At 39.6% G+C, this 25,477-nt stretch overlaps 2 protein-coding genes across 3 annotated transcripts in view; one reads left to right on the top strand and one right to left on the bottom strand.

Annotated features, from left to right (window-relative positions):
• The window catches only part of CLGN (calmegin), a 291,118-nt gene that overhangs the window by 32,522 nt on the left and 233,119 nt on the right, over window positions 1-25,477 (top strand). For both annotated transcript variants that reach the window (XM_004588145.3, XM_012927847.2), the window contains exons 8-15: window positions 610-799; window positions 1,959-2,072; window positions 2,186-2,336; window positions 3,956-4,171; window positions 5,312-5,440; window positions 5,655-5,844; window positions 7,877-7,977; window positions 10,339-10,441. In XM_004588145.3, the coding sequence (XP_004588202.2) occupies window positions 610-799; window positions 1,959-2,072; window positions 2,186-2,336; window positions 3,956-4,171; window positions 5,312-5,440; window positions 5,655-5,844; window positions 7,877-7,977; window positions 10,339-10,419 (1,172 nt within the window). In that variant the 3' untranslated portion in view covers window positions 10,420-10,441. The remainder of the gene's footprint in view (window positions 1-609; window positions 800-1,958; window positions 2,073-2,185; window positions 2,337-3,955; window positions 4,172-5,311; window positions 5,441-5,654; window positions 5,845-7,876; window positions 7,978-10,338; window positions 10,442-25,477) is intronic.
• On the bottom strand, window positions 14,842-18,573 carry SCOC (short coiled-coil protein). Its single transcript, XM_058666836.1, has 4 exons — window positions 18,553-18,573; window positions 16,763-16,834; window positions 16,307-16,390; window positions 14,842-15,011 (listed from the first exon to the last, which is right to left on the bottom strand). The coding sequence occupies exons 2-4, from the start codon at window positions 16,782-16,784 to the stop codon at window positions 14,869-14,871; spliced, it is 249 nt and encodes an 82-aa protein (XP_058522819.1). The 5' UTR covers window positions 16,785-16,834; window positions 18,553-18,573; the 3' UTR covers window positions 14,842-14,868.

Consider the following 25,477-nt stretch of genomic DNA (forward strand, 5'->3'; position numbering starts at 1 on the left):
ACTGAATGTGAAGTAACAATGAATCTTTATCGATTTCTTGAAAAGTATGGGAGTGTATCAAAGTTAATTTGTTTATTTTGGTGGCTGGGTTGGTGCTATGTTGACCAGCGTTGTTGTTTGTAGAAAATAATTACCAAAACAGTCAGGTGACATGTTTGAGATCGCCAATTAACTTTCGGGTGAATCAGGAAAAAGTTACTCTTTATAATGTATTTACAACTTTGAAATTTGAGATAGCTTCCAGTTCACTGCTGAGAGCACTGAACTGTGTTCTAGAACTATGAAAGCAAAGCTGGTTATGAGTCCCAGACACAGCCAGAGTCAGAATTCTTCCTTTCCTTTCTCTTCCACCCCAAACACTCCCCTTCCTTTCCCGTTTTGAGACATATCTGCACTTTGTTAGAAAAAAAATTTTTTTCCCTAATTTTACCATTATTTTAGGAATTATTATATTGAGTGATTTCAGCATATTTTGATTTAGCACATTGCTTATTCTCTGGTTCAGAGAAAGTATTACCCATGAAGTTTATAATTGCTTTATTGTTTAAAGGATTATCTTTAAAATTTCAATCACAATTCTAAGTGTGATATATTCAATTTGGTCTTTAGTGATGAATCCAGATGACACATTTGAAGTACTGATTGACCAAATAGTTGTCAACAAAGGAAGCCTGCTGGAGGACGTGATTCCTCCCATCAATCCCCCCAAGGAAATTGACGATCCCAATGACAAAAAACCCGAGGAATGGGATGAAAGGGCGAAAATCCCAGACCCTTCTGCAGTCAAACCAGAAGATTGGTAAGCAGAGATTCCAGTGTCACAGTCTTAGTTGGCATAATTAAGTGATAAAACATAAAATAAGTAAAAGTCATAACCAATGAAACTTTTAACAATGAGCTACTTATTTTGGCTGTTTTACATGAAATGCTTTCCTAAACTAGATTTTGTACTTCTTTGCATCTGGTTTTAAAATTTTTAAATTTCATTGTGTTTTGAAATACGTGCATTTTAAAAACTACTTCCAGTGCTGTTGTTGGGGAAAATTCATGAATCAAAACCGACACTTTAATCTTAATTACTGGTTCCTGGAAAACTGAAAGTGCTAAAGAGAAATAGCGATTAGTAGAGAAGATGTGATTGTTCCAGACAGAGAGTGTCATAGGTAAGCTGAGCCAGGTAGGAGGAGCAGTCTGGATGCAGAAGCAACGAATAGACAGTGACTCTTGGCACAGCATTCCCAGGTCTCCCGGCCTTCATTGTTCTCTGTGCACCTTCTGATACTGCTTCATGTTGGTTTACCCATAAATCAGAGAAGCTGCCTAGAACAACCTCATTCTGGCTGGCAAAGACTGTTAAGAGAATCTGATTTATACAGTACTAACAGAAATGCTCCATAGGACCAACACTGGGGTCGAGTGGGGTGAGCCATGTGCTCTATTTATAATCCAGCTGGGTGCTAGTGCACCTGTGAGAGCAGCAGCAGGTGGTCTGTATTTAGTATGTATGTACATGTATGTAACAGAGAGCATCTACAACAGTCTTCGACACACAGTAAGCAAACGTAACCTAAATACAAAGGTGTGTGGAGACCTGCAGTGATAAAAAAAAAAAAATTCTAAGCACTTATTCCAATTGCCACTTATTCCAATTTCTTAGTAAGGTTAAACATGGTGGGATATTTGCTGATGAATGACTAAAGTTTTTAAGTAACTAAAGCAAAGTCGAATGTACTACTTACAGAATACCATCATTTTATGAAAAAAAAATATGCATGTATGCATATAGCACAAAAGAAAATATAACAAAAATTGGTAAGTTAGCAGAAGAGTTAGATGGAAGAGCAGTAAAGTAAGGTAGTGGGAACAAGACAGATGAATGTGAAATACTTTTATGATGCCTTACGAGTTGTGCAATTTGTGCATTTAAACTGATGAATAATTAGTCTATATTTTTACAGGGATGAAAATGAACCTGCCCAAATAGAAGACTCAAGTGCTACTAAACCTGAGGGTTGGCTTGATAAAGAACCAAGATTTATTCCAAATCCTGATGCTAAAAAGCCAGATGACTGGTAAGCCGCCTTCACCTGCAATGTCAGCTTCTAATGTTTCTTACCTGCTTGTTTATTACCAGTGCATGTACCTGACAAGAGACCCTATGTTTGCTTTCTTCTGACATTGTAAGGAATGAAGATATGGATGGAGAATGGGAGGCACCTCATATTTCTAACCCAGCGTGTCGGATTGGGTGTGGTGAGTGGAAGCCTCCCATGATAGATAACCCAAAATACAAAGGCAAATGGAGACCTCCAATGATAGATAATCCTAACTACCAGGTAACAGCCACTTGTTCCAATTCCTTAGTAAAATTTAGAGGGTGGGATTTTTTTTTCTATTGTTGCAGGGAAATCAAAGCAAAACATAGCAGCAACCTTGTTTCTTGTCACACATTAAGGAAGAATTTTCATGCAGACAACTGTAGTTTACAAAGCAGGATTTGTTTAGGAAAAAGGGGAAAAGGCTCCCGCCCTAGTGACTGAAGGGGGCTGCAAGGAAGGAAAGAACCAAGGAAATCTGAGAAAGAGAAAGATCCACCATAGTGACAGGAGAGGGAATCCAAGGAAGGAAAAACCTGAGGAAGTGGTGTGAAATGCTATCTTTTATGCACTATCCCAGGGAGGGGTTCACAAGAGTCACCCGAGGGGCAGAAAGAAAAAAAAAAACTCATTTGCAATGGGCAGCGATGTCTGCTGCTTGGGTTGACTGCATTGCACATTCAAATACCTGCTTCAAGTCCTAGCTACTGCCAGCTTCCTGTTAGTGCACATGCTGGGAGGCAACTGTAATGGCTTACGTGGTTGGATGCTTGTTATCCACGTGGGAGACCTGAGTGGAGTCCCTGCCTCCTGGCCTCATCAGTCTGGCCCAATCCTGCTTGTTGCAGGCATTTGGGAAGTGAATACGGTAGATGGAAGATCTCTGTCTCTCTGTCCTTCTGAAAATAATTTAAAAGTCATGTTTTGATTAAAAAAATAATTAAGCATCCTTTCATTTTCTTAGCAAAAGAACTGAAGATGTATCTCTAATCATTAATCCAGTTGATACTTTAAAGTTCTGTATTAGAAGTAAACCTAAGAAATGAGTTCTGATCATGACGATTCATATTCTACATTTTAGTAATTATCGTCTGTGGTTAATGTGCTGTTTGCTTTTAAGCAGCAATACAATTGTGATTTTTTTTCCCAATATGAATCAAATATATTTTTCTTTGTAGCATTTATCAAAGGTTATTTTTTTGTGATAACTGTTTTATTTCCCTCATTAAGTTCCATAATACAGGAGCCATGTCTATCTTGGTGATCACTAAGTCCCTAGCACCTGGCATAATGTCGGGGACAGAATAAACACACATCAGGGCAGAGTGATTCAGTGATCGCATTGTTGAATCCATTTGATGAACAGTTTAATCAGTTAAGAACTAATGAAAGTTTTATGTTGAATAATTGTTCTGAGGTCCAGTCATGATGAATTATGGCTATCACAGATAGATAGTAAAGGCAGTCACTCCATTTTTTTTTTTTTTTTACTTAACAACCATCTATCAGATTTGGGGCATCTTTTCTTGAATAACTATTGCATTTAAGAAATTTGTCTAAAATTTCACCCTGTGAAATTCAAGTACTGCTTATCTGTGTGGAGACTGAATTTCTACCTGGTCTTTTTTTTGGGGGGGGGGGTCAAACTTTAAAAGTCAGTATTACTCATCAAGGACATCGCATAAAAAAGACAAAGATTTTTTTTTTTCCTAGTGAATTGCCAATTAGAATCAGTGGCACTTTTCATCTTGTACCGTTAACATTGCTAATTTCATTTTAATAGCAGCTATTAACTGAGCAATATTTATAATGAAGTTATTATAACTGAAAACACTTTCAATTATGTTTTCTTCTCCCAGGGAATCTGGAGCCCTCAAAAAATTCCTAATCCAGATTATTTTGAAGATGATCATCCATTTCTTCTCACTTCCTTCTGTGCTCTTGGTTTAGAGCTTTGGTCTATGACCTCTGATATCTACTTTGATAATTTTATTATCTGTTCAGAAAAAGAAATAGCAGATCGCTGGGCTGCAGATGGTTGGGGATTGAAAATAATGGTAGCAAATGCTAATGAGGTATGATATTATCTATAGAAGTAGTAATGGAACTATGTTTAGTAATAAACAGAATTTGGGTTTGGGGAGGGGCGGGGGGAATTCCAGTGCATAAAAAAATGTGTCACATAATGCAATGAAATTAATAAATAAATAAAAAAAATAAACAGAATTTGGCTCTTGGCATAAGTTATATAAATGGCCCCTTCAAAGGTAAATAAATGTGCAGTAATTATCAGATGCCAAGGAAATGCACTTGAATTAATTTATTTAGACAATATTTAGTCTTACTATATTTTAACTCCATTATAAACTGTGCAACGAACTATATATGCTTATCTTTAAGGGAATTTAATGCCTATTTGTTGATAGTAGGAGAGGGTTCACCTGGTTCATTTGTCGTTTTCCCAACTTAAGCTAAGTGGCAGTGGTAAACAAAATATTATTTTTTATTCACTTTAATAAGTTTATATTTAGAGAAATGCACAGGATTTAAATATTTAACAGCATTCAGTTTGTTCCAGTCCTCTCTCCCACCCCTTCCCCACCCCTCCGATCTTAAGACTGATTAGAAATGGTTAAGCCAAATATTTCAGCACATTATATCCTTAAAGTCAGTTACTGTAAAGAAAACTTGGAAACTTATATTGCATTCCTTTAGATACTAGCAAAAGCCACCCAAAGACTTAGGAAAGAGGAACTCTCATTGTGAAGCTCTTTCAAGTAAATAGTTGATGGTCCTTAATTTTAAATGAGGGAAAAATTCTCCTCACTGAAGTTCATGTGTGAAGTTTCTTTATAAATAAAAGAAGAAACACAAGTCCTTTGAAAGCACAGAAGGGTATCAGAAAGTTATGTACTTCTCATTGAACTAGATAATAAACCTATAAAAAGTACTTCTCTCCTGAGTTACACATTCAAGTATTTCAAATCCCATTATTGTTGCTGGTGGGTTAGAAGTTTCCATTTCCATAGTAACACCTTCTACAAACTCTTACTCAGGGAGGCTAACAATGTAATTAGAATTTACATATGCAAGGTGGAAAATTTGCTAACAAGTTCATCACCCCTTAATATAAAATCTTTGTAAAATAAGTGCTTTATTTCCCATTCAAGGTCTGTAAAATCTGAATTGTGTTTGTGTGCTTAACTGTTTTATAGCCTGGAGTCCTTAAACAGTTAATGGCAGCTGCACAGGAGCGCCCATGGCTTTGGCTCATTTATTTTGTGACAGCGGGGCTGCCAATCATATTACTCACTTCATTTTGTTGGCCAAAGAAAGTCATTACGGTAAGGAAAATGGATTTCCTTCCATATGCTGTTTTTAAATTTCGTGGTGTTCAGGAGCTCTGTGATTTAAACAACTGATTCTGAAAAAACAACAGAGTCTCCTGTAAGTTTTCACTGGTAGGTCAGTTGTTGCCAGAGGGAAAAACAAGTGTGGTGGGGCTTCATATAAAATACTGTTCTTAGAATAAAAACAGCTTACTTTAAACTACCACAGAAAAAATACGAAGATGCAGAGTATAAAAAAACTGACATATGTAAGTCCCAGACAAAGGGGGCCCTGGAGCAAGAAGTGAAGGAGCAAGAAGTGAAGGAGGAAGAAGTGAAGGAAGAGAAAGCTGCCCGGGATAAACCAGTAGACTCAGAAGAGGAAAAAAAGCCAGCTGATGGTGAAATTCCTGAAAAAGGTGAGATGATGAGAACAATTTATAAAGACCCTGGGCAAAGCTTACGACAACAGCATATTATCTTGAAATAACTAGCTGTTGCAAGTGCTGGTTGTCAGATGGAGGCACGAATTCCTGTCTGTGACCAGCGGACAGAGAGCCCTCAGAGCAGCCGCTTGTTTACAGCCTCTGTCCTCTAAGAAGAAAGACTAAAGTGGCTTGGGAGCCTGGCAGTCATGAATTTCATTAGCTGCAGCCTTTGGCAAGAACTCCTCTTGCCTCTGAGGGTGTGGAAGTTGAGGTGGAAGGATCCATCTTAAGCCCCAAAGGGGAGGAACAGATAGATACAAGGCAGGTAACTGCAGAATGAAATCAACACCAAGTCTTCCAGAGGGTTTTATTATCAGATTATTTATTCTTAAATAATTCCTTGAACCTTTTACTGAATCATATGCTCCCTTCTCACTCTATACCAAACTCTGGAAGGTGTTAGAAAAGACCAGCTGAGGGGTTTGGGTGGCTGTCAGTTGAGAAACCCTCAAGCACATCTAGCGAAACATGTAACTATTGAAATTTCAGGTGTTCCAGCCCAAAGTCTACATTGAGCCCTTAAAAAAATGTACTTTGACTTGGTCTTAGGTGAAACCGGTGACTTACAAATAAGAATTCTCTCCAAAAATATATAAGGTGCAGTTTTTCCATAATACACATTCCTTTGGTCTTTATGAAGATCTCTCGTATGCATGAATTTCAAATTGTTGCACCGTAATAATCTCATCTTTTAATTACATTTCCAGTACCCTAATATTTTTATATACTTACATTTACATATGTATTCATTCACATATATATATAAATGTATGCATATATGTGTGTATTAATGTATGTTAAAAACAAATCTATAAGTAGAAACTTTAAAAACTTTACAGAAAGGAAACAAATTTCACATTTAATATACAGTTTCAAGAGCATAACAATGCTTCCGATCCTACTTCTTCCTCCCTCATTTCTGCCTCCCTCCCTCTTATTTTTAATTTTTACAATGACATTTTCAGTTTTTTTAATAATCAGAACCTTAACCCTCCTCTTAAACAGAGAATTTAAGAAGTAGAAAAACCACTGTTCCTCAGGACTACAGACTGGGGCTATCAACAAAAATTTTAAGAGCCTCATCTTTCTAAATTGTTAGGATTTAGTCTATTGATGTCTTAGCCAGGCTTACTTAGAGGGCACTGTATATATAGCTACACTGGAGTATTGCAGTATCAAAGTGACCTCCTTATTTACAGAAGGTAGTTGCCCATACTCATGTAGTCCCCATATTGTGGATGTAGAGATACATGGGGAAAAAAATAGAGTTAGTGGGATATAACTTTCACTGTATATAAGAAGGTCCCAGGGTGTGCCCAAACTTTTGGTAATGATGGTGATAGAGCTGGAGTTTTGGCTAAATGGATCCAAACAGAAAACCATATGACAGTGTCCGGCAAACAGCCTACTGAAAAATAAAAGATCATCAAACGTGAAGGCAAGAATTTCTAAGATAGGGAAAATGATTATTCCTTAGTTTTAATATCACATACAGAAATAAATACCAAAGTCTATTCTTAAATGTGATAATATTTGTAAATCACCTTTAAATTTTTTGAATAGAAATTACTTTTAAACATTGAGATGTAAATGCATTTCCTTTGGGTGAGGATTTAGCCTGGTAGCTGGGACATGGAGTATCCAGGATACCGGAGTGCATGACTTGAATTCCCAGTCCCTGGTTCCTGATTCCTGCCAACATGGACCCTGAGGAGTGGCCATGATGATTAGATTCCCACCTCCAGCTCCCAGCTTCAGCCCCAGCCCAGTCCCAGTCACTTGCAGCATTTGGGAAGTGAGCCTCCTGTTGGGAGAGCTAGTCTGTCTTTGTGTGTCTCTCAAATGACTTTAAAAAAAATCCTGTTTTTCAGTAGAAGAGGTGTTGTGAGTGGCCGCGTTTCTTTGGTTTGTGTCAAATTATGATCCAGTAGAAGAGTTCTAACTCAATGAATTTGTATTCTAGAAGAGGAAGGTGAACTTGGGGAAAAGAGTGAAGAAGAACTCGAAATCGTAGAAGGGCAAGAGGAAGGCAATAAGTCAAATAAGTCTGGATCTGAGGATGAGGTAAGCAGCTCCTCAACAGCAAGTCATCCGGATTCCACACACAGGTGTCACCCATAAAACATCCTGCAGTAAGGCAACAGTCTGGTTTGTGACAGTTTTGCCCTATTTCTCTGGGCTTTCATAAGAGCCTCTTTATTGATTTTAAAACATATCCACAAAGAAGGCAAAAAAAAAATCCTAAGCATTACCTTTTTGCCAAATGAACAGTAATAAAGTAAGTCGACATTAGAATATCATGTGTGGGGCCCGGCGGCGTGGCCTAGCGGCTAAAGTCCTCGCCTTGAAAGCCCTGGGATCCCATATGGGCGCCGGTTCTAATCCCGGCAGCTCCACTTCCCATCTGGCTCCCTGCTTGTGGCCTGGGAAAGCAGTCGAGGACAGCCCAAGGACTTGGGACCCTGCACCCACGTGGGAGACCTGGAGGAGGTTCCAGGTTCCCGGCTTCGGATTGGCTCAGCATCCGCCCGTTGCGGCTCACTTGGGGAGTGAATCATCGGATGGAAGATCTTCCTCTCTGTCCATCCTCCTCTCTGTATATCTGACTGTAATAAAGTGAATAAATCTAAAAAAAAATATTTATAAAAAAAGAATATCATGTGTGAAAAGTAAAACCATCATTAAAATATTTTGTTGAAAGGTATAAACAGATCATTTGGATATTTAAATGTAACCTTCATTATCACAATACAGTTTATAGCTAGCGTAAAAAGATTCTTACTTTCTCAATTAAGAATGTCATGTTTTGAAATATTTCACTTATTGGTGATGGTTACCACGGTAACTGGAGGGCAGAGTTTGCCTCCAACCCAACAACAGACGTGGAATTCGGACAGGCTGTGAAACCACTGTTGCACCAATGAGGGCCACAAACCCATAACCCTCCCACCAAATAAGTGCCGAGGCGACCTGTTTCAGCTTCCGTATCAAGGGGAGTTTAAAAGGCCCCTGCACGTCTCTTCCTGGTACTCTTATTCCTCTGTATCCCTCTGCTTCACGTCTGTCTGTTGCACAGGGAAGGGAAGCCCGTGACTGGTTCCCCGAAATAAAGGCCATCTAAATTATTTTTATATATTCGGCTGAATCATTCTTTCCCTGGTGGTCAGCAAATCTAACAATTGGGTAGTTGAGTACCACTTATCAGAAATATATACAATATTTTTCTCAAATCTTTAAGAAACTAGAGTTTTTCCCCTATAAACTTTGTATGTTCCCCCATTTCTGTGTCTTTATAAAATAACTTTGTACAATATCATTTTTTAGTCAGTTTTTAGGGAATCAGAAGTCATCCAGTAAGAGGTAGGCATTGGGGCATGCAGGTTAAGCTCCCCTTGGCACACCAGCATCCCTTATGGGAAAGCCTGGGATCAAGTCCTGCCTCCATTTCTGATCCAGTGTCCTGGCACTGTACCTAGAAGGCTGATGCTGGCTCGGGTACTTGGGGCCCAGCCACATGTGTAGGAAATGGAGATTGAGTTCCTGGCTCCTGACTTAGGTAAACCAGTAGATGGAAGATTCTCATTCTGTGTGTGTGTAAATATTTTTTTTTTTTTAAGAAAGCACAGTTCTCCTATTTTATCCAGTGTAACCCAAACACCTTTGTTCTCCACTTCCCCAGGCTTTAGAGCTTTGCAGTCTTGCTCTCTGATCAGTACCCTAACACTTTACTTTGGTTTTGTTCTGCCTGGCCTGTGATAGTTTTTGTCTATCTGAAAATATCCACAATTGTATTTCACATGTTTTCTAAAGCTTATTCAATATACACACGTGGTCACTGGTCTTGTACATCGTTACAGCGGCATGCTGGGTTACTACACGCATGAATATCTGTATTCGGGTGATCCTTCTTTCCAGGGTGGAGTCTTAAATGGTCATTGTTTCATTTCACTTATATACAAACATTTATTCTGCAAGGGTCATAATTAAAGGAATGAAAAACTCAACTGTAATCACCAGATCCTTCCTTTTCCATTCTTTCCTAGTTTGTCAGAGGCACTGAATGCCATTACATTCTGGGAGTGTCTCTCCATAACCAGTTGCTTGTAGAATTGTAATGAAGAGTTAGTGTTTATTTTCCCACAGTAAAAGTATCATAGAACCATCAATTGTGACCATTAGGAGGAAGTTATAAGTCGTACAACAAAATTCGGAATGGAGTTCTTAGTATTGTCACAATGTTTGATAAGCAAGTTAGTCAAAATGTCAAAGGTGAACAAATGAAAGCATCAGTTTATGTATACATTTCAGATAAGGAGCTTGAAATGAAGGCCTGTAGATAACTTTTGATCAGCTGAATACGTATTTTAGAGAGTAAGGAATTACCTGTTACACCACAACTAAAATGTTCACGATCCCTTTTTCTAGATGAAAGAAGCAGATGAGAGCACAGGACCTGGAGACGGGCCAGGAAGGTCAGTACGCAAAAGAAGAGTTCGGAAGGACTAGCTCAGGTCAAGTGTCTGCAGTTCCAACACAGTTCTGGCGTCGGAAATCAGTGTGCCACAGCTGGCCTTGCACTGTTCTCAACATCCCTTTTGTACTATCTAGCAATGTTATTCTTTGTGATATTTTAGTCTTTCCAGGGGGAAAAATAACAGTAACTTTTAAGTTACCTGGCCTATGCAAATAGAATAAAAGCAGCATGTTACACTGCAGTTAAAAGTTTTCATAGTTTGGAGATAGTTTTAGTTTGTACACAGCAAAATAATATGTAGCAGTTTTACTGCTAGTGAAAGCATCAGTTATTGGAATTTCCACTGAAATGCCTATGCCACAATATAACTGGTCATTCGATAATAATTTTTTAAAAGTGTGTTCTGTTGTACAGAACTCCATTGCAATAAACTCTTTTGTATAGTTGTGTGATTCTGTCAACAATTGGAAGTGTTGTGAGTGACCGCATTACTTTGGTTTGTGTCAAATTATGATCCAGTCACTTAAAGACTCCTTTGAAGTGCTTTGGTTGACAAGGGAACAAAACAGACCTTTAAGTGTCATTCACAAAAATCACTGAATAATATTGCAACATATCTTAAACACAAAAACTATAGTCTTTGCAAAAAACAAAATAGTGTACAGATTTTTCATTTCAAGCTTTATAGAGTAGCTTACTCCAGTCATAGAATTGCTTGTGAGTACACTGATTTTGAGAATACAGTTTAAATATATCTTCTTTTTAAAAAAAAATTATTCTTGGGGAGGCTGAAGTGTTTTACTGTTAAGAGGGTCTGCTGGCTGATACCAATTCATCATACTTTGTATTTTCATCTTGCTTTTTCTCTAACCACTTCACTTCTATCTTGAATCTGTTACCTGGCTTCAAAGTGCCCTCACACATGGATAGGATCAACTATTCCTGTGACTCTCTTTCTAAAGCAGTTGCCACAAGTCATTGAATCACTTTAGAGTGTTGCTTCATTTCAAATATTTAAGATCCTCTGTGCCTGAGAAATGATGTAGAGATTTGGAAATCTCAGATTTTTGAATCTCAGAACTACTTTGCTACTAAGTGTCTACATTCCTTCACGTACACATCTCACTTCTGGGCAAGTGGGTACATTTAAAACTTGTCTATAAGGAAAAACTGGTTTCTGGCTTGTGCTTTTACTAAAGGAAGCCAACGATAGCCAATACTACCATTTGCTCCTTATCTCAGAGAGTGAAACAGAATAATAACAAGTGCTTTACTCCACTGCTCTGTTCTGAACTACAATAATTTGGTGGTGGACAACCTTAATACACAGTTAGTCCTCCTTTATATTTTCTTAAATATTAACACATCTTGCAGGGCGCCCTATCTTGCCTTACATTTGGAAGTCCAAGGGAATTACACTGAATTACAGTGGATAAGAATGTCTCTGAAAGTGAACTGCTACGTCAGGAGATAGAGCTTTCCTTGATTTTGTGCAAATGGTCATGTCTGCCAGCTGTCTTGTATGTAAATATCTTTCCTGAAGATTAATGAAAATACTTATACTTTCTTGGTCATAGATGAATTTTTAAAATTTCATTAAATCTCATGAGTTTGCAGTGATACAATTTGAACAACCAAAATACTTGCAAACATTCTGTTTTGCAAAGTTGCTACTAGCTCTTGCGTATCTACCTTGTAAAGGTACCATGGCTCATAAGCTGAGCAAAAATTTTAAATTCTCATGAGTAACATATTAAAAACCAGGTGGTTGTTTTTACTTTTACTACATTAATCTGACTTTATTGTTTACAATGACTTACATGTTACTGTTTTCTCTAATAAAGGAGAAAAATAAGCATAGTTTGCCTTTCTTTATTTCAGTGTGCCTCTTTAGAGTTTTTCCTAACTTGACCAGGCTAGAAGTCACTTCATTTTCTATATTTAGATAGTCTGGCTTCCACTGATCATTCCACCAGGAAGATGACATGTATATAGAACGAGTGGTCTTCTTGAAGGGTCAGTCCATGTGTGGAAGACACAGGATGGAACTGCTAACATGTTAAAATAAACCATTAGCAATATACATATAATATATCATAAAAACTAGAATTCCAATCCAGAAGTGTTTTGGTATTCAGTGAAAACTTTCCAAAGAGTAAAACATAAATATATTACACTCTAAGCATCTATAATCAGAATTTTGGTTCTCTTTCCAATTTTGACTAGATGTTTTAACTTCCATCTAGCAGGACCCAGATGGATGATTTATTGAAACATGATGGTAATCTACATAAAGTCTGGTAATGTCATCCCAGAGTATAGACTTCCCATACATTTCCACAGTGTGACAGCTGTGAGCAGCTGTAGTACTAAAACTACCATTGATCTCAGCCCAGATGAGGCAAGTCTGATGGAGAGTATGCGTGTAGAGGCCATCCACTGCACACCAGATGCGTGGGTGAGGGAGGGTGATTTGGGAGAAGACAAGCAAGGGGAGAGCTGACAAGTGTTGTCACCTAACATGTCTTCTCACGGGTTTGTCAAGTGAGTACAATACACATTCTTTGTAAGACGTGGGGATATTTTCAACTGAGACTAAATACATGACAAGCAACTGTTAATATAATTATGAATACATTATACAGTTGACTACAATGTATTATTATAGCTCTGTCATCGCTGTTACATTGATTAAAGCTGAAAAATTCTAAAATAAATCCTTATTTTAGAAAATCTGTCTTTTGCATGTGCTTAGGGCCTGCATCCCCTTTTAGAGCACCTAGTTTTGATTCCTAGCTCCACTTCCAATCCAGCTTCCTGCTGACACCCTTGGGAGACAGAAAGTAATGATTCAAGTTTTGGGGCTCCTGACACCCACATGGGAGGCCTAGATTGAATCCTGAGCTGCTGGCCTCATTGCTGGCTGTTACAGGCATTTAGAAAGTGAACCAGCAGATAAAAATTTTTCTCAATCTCCCTTCCTCACCCATACCCCCACTGCCTTTCACATAAAATGAAATAGTGAACATGCCACATACCTAAGAGGCAATTAAATCATCGTCTTCTGCTTCTTAAAGCAACTGTACCAAAACACACAATCTCTGAAACAGCTTTTTATTAAACACAAAGCAGAATTGCAACACAATTTAAATATCTGCCATTAGTTCACAAAAGGGATGCAAAATATATGCAATATATTCATACAGCTGATGTTATCAAATCTTACACTAACACACAGTATTATTCCATGATTAACAAAATCTAATAATCATAAACCATATTAGTTGATCTCTTTTCCTAGAACATTTTATTACTTCTGACATTATTCCCTTACCAAACAATCTACAAACTAAATTTAAAAAAAATTGTTAAATGATAATGACTCCTGTAAACCAAGTTAAGCTTACAAAAAACTCTGGGAGAACAAGTAGGATGAAACACAGAGCAAGGTCATCAGTTAGTACACGCATAACAGTCTCCCTTTGTATTCATGATTATAATACTAACGCACTCAAGGAATGTTGTGGTTGATCTGCTGGGTACTAGCAATAAACCTTCAGACCAAACTCTGTGTAATTGTTCTCTTCCAGTGGTAGCTTATGTAAGGTTAAACAATCCAACTTCGTATACAGTCCCAAAAATATCTACTCTGTAACAGACATAACACAGATCGGGAGTGAAGACATTTGGAGTTGTTTCACTACTGTTTACGTAGTGTTTTTACACCCTATTTTATTTTTCTTCAAGATTTTCTATTTTTAACCACATCTGACTAGAATTCCTATCTTTACAGATACCAACTGGACTATCTTGTACAAAAGGAAGTTTTAGTAATCTTGACAATTCACTTTCAAAGAAAAATGCTTTTTTTTTTTTAAAGCCTCTATCTGTTTTGAATTAAGAGAAACCAGCAATCCTATCTTATTTACTAAATGTCACAAATGACAAGCCCTAGCTGAGACAGTACTGTGTTTTGGTTAAGTTTCAACAGTTAGGATTCAGATTACTGTCATAGATGATTAACAAAATGACTTTCTACACATGTGAAACTTTTCTTTGGGAAAGGGAGTGGGAAGGAAGAGGCACAACATGGTGGACAGGGACATAAAGCTGTGCATTCAAGACACGGTTTTGGTCACTTCACAACATGGCGGGTCTTTCTTGTATATCTCACTAAGCCTATAATACAAGACAGCACTAAGCCTATAAATCAAGTTAAATTTGATAAAACATTCATCCTTAAGTGTCATAAATATATGCAATTCTAATTATAAAGTCTCTACAATACATGTGCACATTTTCATAGACTAACATAATACATGAACTTGTGGAAGTCTTGAGTTAAGTAGTTAATTTTGCCTATAGCTGACATTATCTTCATAAATAGTGAATCCATGAATAAAAGTACTGTAACTTTTGGAATCTATCAGTTTTAAAGAAAAATTCAGCAGCAATTCCATGAAACAGAAGGGATAAATCCCCTACTTTCTTTTGCTTTTTGTATCAGTTGTTTGAAAAACACTAGAAGCTGACATGAGGTTTTCTATATATTGTCCAAGAACTTGGTTTTCTGATTTTAGCTTCAGATTTTCTTCCTTAACTGCATCTACTCTTGCAGAGAGATCTATGTAAAAAAATAAACATGTCCATTATCAATAAACTGATGACAACATCTACATATTACAAAACAAACTTATTCAGTCCATAAATTTTGTTTTCAGATTACTTTAGTGAAGGTAAAGTAAAAGCAGATGCAGTGTGAATCCATTTGCAGTCCTCCTTAGAGATTCTATATTAAGGCAAAAATTCTTTGTAAACAGCATTTGTGTCAAGCAGGTAACTTTCCAAATGCTTAAAAAAACAAAGACTTCATTTTTAAAACATAAATTCTGCTTCATGTCACCATACAACCATAGTTTGCCAGCAATGTTTAAGAGATGTATTGGGTTTTATTAAATATAAAAAAAATCATATATAAAAAAAGCACCAAAAACCCCAAAAAACTACAAAAAGTAAAATAATAATAATAAAAATAATAATAATAGCATGTCACACACATAGGTGGGTCTAGAGCAATGAGAAGGTTGAGCTCTTTTCAGGGTTAACTATTTGATGGGAGAAATGTGACTAGAGACTTAAAACAAGTGAGAGTATGAGCCATATAGCTATGCAGTTGAGGGAGGAAAATCCAAGCAGGGGACAACAGCAACTGCTAAGGCCTGGAGTGGAAGTATGCTTGGCAAGCCAAAAGAATGGCAGGGAGGCAGGATAGCCAGAGGTTGCTTGTATGAGGCAGAGTGTGGAAGACAGATGGTGGCTTTTATTAACTCCATAAAACAGGAAGTCCACTGAAGGTTATATGGGACAAGATATTTTATCTGATGTAAAAGCAACCATAAAAATACAACCATGTAATTAACTGAAAGACACTTGGAGATAGTATTAATTTTCACAAGACATTTTAAAAATGGGGAGGAAATAACAGATCAACTCCCTTTTAGTTTCTGAGGTTAATAATTGTTTTTTTTTTTTTACTTTATTTTTTTACTTGGAAAGTAAAACTCGATTTAGTATAAGTATACCCCAAATATTGCATATTTGTTAATTATAAGCTTTATTGGAATACAGGTAGCAAGGCTGCAGGGACTTCAAAGGAGCTCTGACACAGAGAACATTATGTCAGCGCTTGAAGAGGGAAGCCTGGGAAGCCAATGGACTTTCTTTGTGAAACATGCTATCAGTTCTTCAAAGCACCAGCCAAAGCTTCCAGCCAAGGAGGCAGGAAAACAACACCTATCACAAAGTAACCTGAAGTTTATACAAATACGCTGTAGAAGTACACACTAACAAACACAATTTAGCAACATAAAAGGCTACAATTCCGATTAACTGATGCCATTCAAGAAAATACAAGCTAACCTTCAAGTGTGTGTTGGAGTTCCAACACTTGATTAATAAGTCGTGTTTTTTCCTCCAGCTCCACCTGATTTTCAGCATCCACTGCTGTAATGAAAAGGTTCACATTTACTATTAACAGAATTATCATTCATGCTGAGTCGTACTTAAACCTGCAAACACTTTACATGTATTACCCAACTTGACTTACACAGGACCCTGACTTTTACTGTGATGGTCTATCCCTACCCTGCAATGGTAGGGATGAACGTGAAAGGCGGCATGAAAGTGAAGGCGAATGATCTGTCAACATCACTCGGTTAAGGTATGGAAGCTGCCTTAGGTCCTTTCTAAAACTGGATGGGATATAAGTAAGTAAAGGAGCCAGCCCCAAGTCTTTAAACACTAGCCCTCTGCTTTCTATCGCTTCATAAGCAGAGACATCATAACCCCAGTAGCCCTACAAAAAGGAGATCTTACCATCCATGTCAGCATTCATCATCTTGGATAACAAACGTTTGGACCTTGGATGCCAAATCCTTGATGAATGTTCTACAATAAGAAAAAGTTAGAAGTAGACACACACAGAGTGCTTTTCAAAAGATGATTATGTAGTCACAGTCTGTGACCCTGCCAGACCCTTTCTACATACATTACTGTTTCCAAGAATAAAATGCTCTTGGATAAGTGATGGACAAAGAATACAAGCAGGTTGCAAAGATTAGTGTTAAATTAACAAAATAAAATGTTGAACTCGATAAAGAAATAATATTAAATCCTGTTGTACATTTATTTATTATTTTGAAAAGCAAGATAATGCTAGCAAAGAGGTATGAGAAAACACATAAATATTGGACACAAACTTTAAATACATATTTTATTCTGGAAAGTAGAACACTAGAGATTCATAAAAACATTTAAACCTGTTTTACTGAGCATTTTATTACTCCTAGAAATTTAGCCTAAGGATAACTGCGAATTAGAAGCAACAAAATGATCCCCTCAAAGTACGGTAAATTACAGTTGTAGTAGTTCCTAAGGAGATATCTGCTGAAAATAATCATGATGACTACAGCAACATGAAAGAACTTTAACAAAATTATATATTTACTGATGCAAATTATGTAAAATATATTAAAATATGGTTTAAAAATAGCAAAATAAAATAGCCCATATAAAGGATGATAGTAGAAATGGAAACAAATGTTTTCAAAACATTTATTATTAAAGTATTATTTTACATGTACGATTTAACTTTTCTACATAAAATTTAAAACAAAGTTTACATTTATGAAACACTAATACTGAATAAATTAAGAATTCCCACTTGTCACCTAATTATGGTTAAATCAAAACAGACTAGCTGTGACATAGACAGGAAATTAAATATTAACATTTTATTAGAACAAAAGATGCCTCAGAAACAAGTTCCACTATCCTACTATCACTCATTTCATCTTCAATGTGTTCCAAATGTATTAATTTGAACCTATTACGGACTATTATTGAAAAAAGACCTTAGCCAAATACAATTAGACTGAAGGAGCCCTAGACCTGTCTTGTCAGTATTGTTACTCTATCAACAACTTATTGAACATCTACTATACCCCAGGCACAAGTGTTGTGCCTCCATATGCTAAACAGTGGAACCTGGTCCTATTAAACAAGCGTATCTACTCCTAGATCTAGCATCACAATCCAGAGATGAGTGTCCTACACAGATCCTCACAGCTTCAAGTAATTTAATGCAGGCTACATTTCAGAGCGTAGCATGCACATGCGCAGTGCACATAAGCATAAACTTCTTCAGTAAAAGTTACTGAATCCAAAAAAAATTAAACAAGCTTTTGTATCATTATTTAAAAGTAAACGAACTACAGATAATATACAATTAGCTTCAAAATGCGTAATAGACCTACTTCCAAATCTTCTAGCATCTTTCCACTTACAGCTGTTCTCCCCCATCTCCTTTTCGCATGGTTTTAATTCTCAGGTTCTCTACACTTCAGAGAAAGTATATATTAGTACATCTATATAAATCCAAATAGATCGATTACTATGTTCTCTTTTTTGAAATTTCTTTTTTATTATTGTTTATTTCAGTAGTTGGAGACCAACTTCAAATTATTCTTCTCCATTTAACTAACATGTCTGGAGGTGAAGAGGACAGGTGTTATCATTGAAAATCTGATTGGCCACTTCCCTGAGGAGAAAAAAATTCTAAGCAGGTACCAGTCACTCTCATTTTTCATACCATTCCAACCACTGACCTGGCTAAGGAGGCCCAAGCAGTGACAAAGGCCACGACCAACACAAAGTAAGGGGTACTCAGCCATTTGGTATTGCCCTGGGTGAATAATGTTAAATTACTTCATGTATCCCACTCTCCAGCCTTTTAAAGAACACAGCTAAAACAATTTTGAAGATGGCTAAGAAGAATCATATAACATGCAAGTCAAAGCAACAGGTAATCATCAAATCAACAACCTGATTATGAAATCAAATACAGTATAAGGATGGGCTATTCTTCTTTTGCTTATGTTTAGTTAAATCACACCAAAAAGTCTTCCACCAAATGTTACAAACTGATAAATGTAGCAGGTAAGAAAAAATAAGCCAGTTTTTGAATTTTCAGCCACATATAATCCAGACAATAAAATGTTGATGCATGACTTAAATGGCGTGGCTTCACCAGAAAGGTGAAAGTGGGGGGTGGGGAGCAGTAAGGCAGAGAGGAGAAGGATTACTGGAGCAGCAAAAATTATTCTTAACAAGCTTGTTCATGACTGAGATGGGGGCAGGAGCCACAAGGATGTTATAGCAACAACTCACAACCTAAGAGACCACCACTCCTGGGCACGTGAGACTGCATGCGCGGATGTGCAACGCAAAGCCTGCGTATTAGTTCAATCTTACTTATCTCATATGTGGAACCAAATGTTTCCTTGAGTTCTTTAAAGTATTTTTGTGCTGGATTTCCTTTCAACATTAAGATCAGACTTCAAACTGCTCATCTCCATTAGCACACTGAGCTCAGCATTACATCATAAGAGGCACTTAATACAAAAGTGAGAGGTTCAACTCTAGATTCTACTTATCTGTAGTTGCTATCACACCACTCCAACTCCATGTCAAAGGCACTCTTAAGAGTTCATTTTCAGCTCCTCCTGCTTCTAGACATAAATGTAATTCTGACACGAAGAGAGGGCATGGCATATCTAGTGTGGAATGCTGAGCCGAACCTGGGGCTGCTGAGTGAGGCTGCTCTGCCTGGCCTAATCTGCCTTAACTCCAAAACGTACCAGTTCTTTGAGATTCTTCAGGTCAGACCTTCACACATTTTTCTTTAAAAATTACAGTGAAGTTTGATAGCTATCCATACCTAACTTTGTTGAAGGAACACATCTTGACTTTTCCTTGATAATAGTAATTTAAATTCAAGAAGCAGAAGGTATGGGATCAGGGAAGCAAACCATGAAGAATGACATTAGCCACTTAACAATAAGTGATCTCTTCCCTATTCACCAACCAGTGTGTAAACAGACCATCATCCCAAAGGCAACACTACCTTCTCCTACAGTGCCTCACAACACCACATCACTCTTTTTCACATCCAGCTTGATTAAACGCAGAGTGATTAAGAACTCAGATTATATGGGCCCAAATTCTAGCTCTACTACTTACAAGCTCTGGAACCCTGAGCCCAGCCAGCACCTCGGTCTCTGGTCATGTGTAACATGAGGACAGTCATAATACGGACACCTCACAGGTTTGCTGTAGTCATTTAATATGTGTGTAGCTGTACTTAGTACACAGTAGGTATAAACAAATGTTAGCTTTTCATTCTCTGATTTTTGGTTTAATTTGAAGGGCCACAAAAAGAATTTCAGAAAACTCTCTGACCCAGTTGTCTAATTTTACAAATCAATGCCAACGATTAGAATGATTTTAGCAATGATTACAGAATGGAGTTAACCAACAACAGTCCGTATACAGACAATGGCCCAGTTTGGACCATCCCATTACAAATATACTAACTTTGGAGACTTTTCATTAAAACGTGTCTGCTTTCAACTACCCAACTTTTCTCCACCTGAAGTTAACTGTCGTCCCTTGCCATCCACTCATTATTAGTGAGCCAGTAAACTCTGTTAAACTTACTCTGGTTTCATTTAGACTGCTAAACAGCCTTGGACACTGATCCCCCAGGGCTTCACACAGCTTACTGGATCAAAGTCACACCGGCAATTGCACCGTGCACTTGTGGACACCAAATCCACTCCATCTTGGGATGCCTGGGTTTCACCGACAGTGTCTGTCCTAAGAGGTTGAGACCGGATTTAATGTCACAGTCCCTGCTTCTTCTGGTATGCAAAGGAAGCAGCTTTGGTGTGGCCCTCATCAAAATCTGCCAGACAATTCGCAACCCTCGATGTCAAACTACCTCCGTGTTTTTGACTGCTGATAAATCCCAGTCCCTTCCAAGTGCGACAAACTTCACAAAAAGTGTGTTTTCATTTTAGACAGATACAAGCATTGCTTTGACCTGCTCTGGGAGATTTAAATTCCACTGGAGCAAGGAACTGTTGGGCCAAATGAGGATTTAAACGGAAGCTGGGTGCCCAGAGCGGTTGGCTACATTTTTATTAATCAATGAGTACAGGCACCAGAATACACAGGGTAGTTTAGGGGCCCCTGGTGCTGGGGCCATCTGAACTGCTCCTGCTATTCATATTGTTGCATCATAGTCTGAAACTGACCTATTATCTAACAAAAATCTTGCTTTGCAGGAAAGCCACCTGCTTTCTCCAATCCTCACCCTCCAGTAGGTCTCTGGCAGAACCGACGAAAAAGCCAACCTTGCCCCTGGAAGGCTGTTTTAGCCCCTGTGCACCGCTCCTTGGCCTCCCTCCCCACATCATCTTCCTCCTCCTGCTATCAGGGCTCCTGCAGGTCCCAGCAGGTCCCATTCCACCAGAACGCCCCATTCCGCGGTCCCCATTCCAGAGCGCGGGCGCGGAACCGGCGTCCGCCCCGGATCCAAGAGCAAAGGGCCGGAAAGCCGCAGCACTCTAAGACGCGGCTCGCGAGCGGCCGCTTCCCGAAGGAACCTCGGCGCCCTCGGCTCGGAAGCCGAGAAGCAGAGGTGGTGCAGGGGGTGTGCGGACAGCCAGGCCGTAGCCGCCCACCAAACGCCCAGGCCCGAGGCCGCTCTCCCCGGCCCTGGGGGGCCGAGCCGCCGCCATCCCGCCCCGCCCTCCGGGCCCTCGGCGGGGCCGACCCCGCCACGGTCAGTCCGCCGCCAGCCGGGAGACCCCTCCGCTGCCCAGGTCGGCCCTCACCTTCCGCTTGAGGCACCGGGAAGGGGAGGGATCGAGAGGACGCCTCAGGCCAGGAGACTTGAACCAACTGACACCGGCAGCTCCGCCCTCCCCGCCCACGGAGCGTGCGCCCGGAGAGGAGTCCCGCCCGGTCCCGCCCCGCCGCCCGCCAGTCCCCCACTCCTGCGCGGGAGCCGCCCGTCGCCGCCTCAATTGTCCTATCGCGAAGCCCCGCTGTCCACCTCTGCCATAACAGAGAGACACTGACATCCAATCAGAGCTGAGGCCTGGGTGGGCGGGTCTGGGGCAGCAGCCAATGACGGTACAGACGCGTACAGCCCGCCCTGGGGAAGCAGCTCTGGAGTCTCAGCAGGTGCCTGACAGCTGCAGACAGAAATCCGGATGGAAAATTCTGCCAACCCTCGGGAAGGGGGTGATGGAAGGAAGACGCTGGACCAGAGAGGAGGAATCGTTCACATTCAGGAAAAGGGCATTTGCGAACGCAAAACACAAGACATTGCCTACTTCCTCAGTTCCACAAGCCTACTTTTCCTCGTATTTTTATTTTATGTTATATTTTTTATTTGCAAATTCTGAGAGCTCCTAAGTGTGCCGGTCCGTATTCACTTCCCCAAACTATGGTTAAATCCACACGACCCCAGGTCATTTCATGATATTGTAGAATTTAGGGAATATCTTGATAGTTCTTTGATATGGTCTAGCTCTTACCTTACCCTATTTGATCCGCCCAGCTCCTGCAGGAACTGAAGCCCAGAGTGAGACATTTCTTGCTCCAGGTCATACGTGCTGTATGCCAGGCTCGGAATGTGATCTTTATGACTGTTCATAGTCATGTAGCACTTGACACAGCAGCAGCATCCTGATCAGGGACCAAATAGGCATCGCAGCGAGGCAGCATTGTTTTGGCTTTTCGGCTGTGCCCCTGTTTCTTTTTGCTATCAGCGGAGCTTGTTGGAAAATAGCTTTAATCCCCTTAAGGCCTATGTATAACTCAGAGTTTCGGAATCAAACGATTCACTGGGACTACAAAATTCAGTTTGAAGGAATGTGTTAAAATGCAATGGAGGCACTAAATGGTGGGGTAGCGGGCAGGGAGTCAAACAAATCTAAAAGGAGGAGTAGATGTCAGATGCAGGTCTTAAGATGCTGGCAATACCACATGAGAGTTCCTGGCTTGGTTCCCCTTGTGGCTTCTGATCAACTTTCTGGCCCATATTGGCAGCAGGTAAGGGCTCAAGATGCTGGAGCATTGGGTACCTGCCACCAACCGGGGCATTCCCTGCTCCGGGCTTCCTCCTGGCTAAATCCCAGGTGTTTGGTGAATTCGAGGAGTGAACCTGGGAGCGGAAGGTCTGTCTGTCTCTCTGCCTCTCAAATGTATAGCAAATAAAACACTTTTAAAAAAATGTTTATTTCCATTGGTAATCAGGGAAGTTCCTATTCAAGCAATGAGATAAACGGACTGCTTCAGCAATCAGATGCAAAATCCTAGAAGTGGTATGTAATAGCAATAATGTAAAAATTGATCAAACTGGAATCATAACCCTCTCCCAACCATATGGATAGTTCACCACTCCCTAACTAACTTGTAAATCAGAGAAAATCAGTGAGGATACACACCAAAGGTCCCAAACTAAGGTCTGCACCTTAGTATCAAATGGGACTCTTCCAAAGAACAGGCCTCCGCCTGGACCAGGTGTGGGGAGCAGCCGATCCCACGTGTATGTTAGGTGGTCACAAGATGGCAGCTGGCCGAGGGCCAGGAGGCGGGATTTGTCCCGCAAACAGGAAGTCACAGAGATAGGCTAATGCCCCCCCTCTGCAATTGCTGGCCTATCAGATAGTGCCCAGTGAACCCACGGGGAGAAGTGATTGGTGGAGAACTATATAAAAGTAGCCGGTAAAAGCTAGACGGACGGACGAACGAAGGCGAAGGACGGGACAGACGGACGGACAGACGGAACAGATGACCACGAAGAAGAAAGACTGGGGGGGTGACGTGGAGATAGACTGGGGGGGTGATGAGGAGACAGACTGGGGAATGAAGCAGAGTACGGGAAGAAATGTGGGAAGAAGGGTGGCGGAAAAACCTGTTAGGAAAGCTTAGAGCTATGAGTACAGGCGCAGCGGAGAGAAGGTTTTAAACGCAGCTGCTTTTGGCAGTGAGGTCCGGTTGCCAACTTTTCTTGGACCCCCAAGAGTATGACTCGGCGTTTTTAGTGTTGCTGCTGCTGGGTGGCGGCGACAACCAGGTGTATCACAGTCTCCCAGGATGGAACACTGACATTACTACTTTTAAGAGCAACAAGAGAGATTTCAGCAAAGTACTGGCAAATGTCTATTAACATGGAACACCTGACCAATCCTAACAGCAAACTTAACCCACTAGAACATTCTAACCAATGACTCAAATAGAGGTAGAGCAGTCAACAAATAGTCTCTATTATTTTAATAGAACAAATCTTAACACCCTAAAACAAACTGAAACTACACAAATTATTTGCTCACAGACAAATGAAACTGGAAGTCAATAACAGCAGAATATTTGTAAATCCTCAGGAAATACAAACTATTCACTTCTAAGCAAATCATGTTCACAGATATAGTTTTTTTTAAAAGATTTATTTTTTAATTTTTATTACAAAGTCAGATATACAGAGAGGAGGAGAGACAGAGAGGAAGATCTTCCATCTGATGATTCACTTCCCAAGTGAGCCGCAACGGCCGGTGCGCACCGATCCGAAGCCAGGAACCTGGAACCTCTTCCGGATCTCCCACATGGGTGCAGGGTCCCAAAGCATTGGGCCGTCCTTGACTGCTTTCCCAGGTCACAAGCAGGGAGCTGGATGGGAAGTGGAGCTGCCAGGATTTAGAACCGGTGCCCATATGGGCGAGGACTTTAGCCGCTAGGCCACACCGCTGGACCCAATCTGAATATAGTTTTAAATGAAAATGTAAATATCTGTGGGAAGAAGCCAAGGCAGTTCTTACAAGGATTTTTAAAAAACTATTGTTTGTGAATAAGAGGAAAGAAAGATTGTAAATCAAGAATAGAAGTGTGTTCACATGATTTTGTTTTGTGATTTTTCATTTAAGGGGATGTAGAGTAACTGTAATAAAGACTCATATCCAGATGTGAGGATACAATGCAGTATGTATCTCTACTTTGAAATCAAAGATGGACTCCCAATGGAACTGTTAAATATATCTTGAGAATACGATGCTGGGCTGTCTGCCATTGTTACCCGCAATGTCAGGATACAATTAAATAACAGAATGATAAACTTGTGACTATTTATGAAGGACAATACTATGATAACAATACAGGGGAAATCAGTGGGGTGGTGGGAAATTGTGAAAGGGGTAAGAGAAATTTCAGAGCCTATGGAATTGTATCATAAAATAAAAAATAAAATTAAAAGAAATTAGGAAAATAAATGAAGCTCAAAACTAGCAGATAGAAGGAAATAATATAGAGCAAAAATCTGTCCTAGGGACAGAAAATAGGCCACAGCAGGCGAAGCTGCCTCATAGAACATCTAGATGATAAGAGTGCCAGTTGGATTCTGAGATTCTCTGCTTTCAATCCAACTTCCTGCTAATGCATCCTGGGAGGCAGCACAGCTTGACTCTTCCACCCACACAGAATTCTAGGGTAGAATTGCACCTAGCTGGAATTCTAGACCCCTGCCTTCAGCCTGGCATAGCCCTGGCATTTGCATGCAACCAGGGAGTGAGCAGACTGAGGATTTATCTTTCTCATTCTGACTTTCAAGAAGGTGAAAACAAATATTTTTAAAAATCTGTGCAAATAAAATGTACCTTATTGGAGCACTACAGCATGTTACAAAAA

Source organism: Ochotona princeps, chromosome 7 (genome assembly GCF_030435755.1).
Source record: "Ochotona princeps isolate mOchPri1 chromosome 7, mOchPri1.hap1, whole genome shotgun sequence".
Classification (NCBI taxonomy): Eukaryota; Metazoa; Chordata; class Mammalia; order Lagomorpha; family Ochotonidae; genus Ochotona; species Ochotona princeps.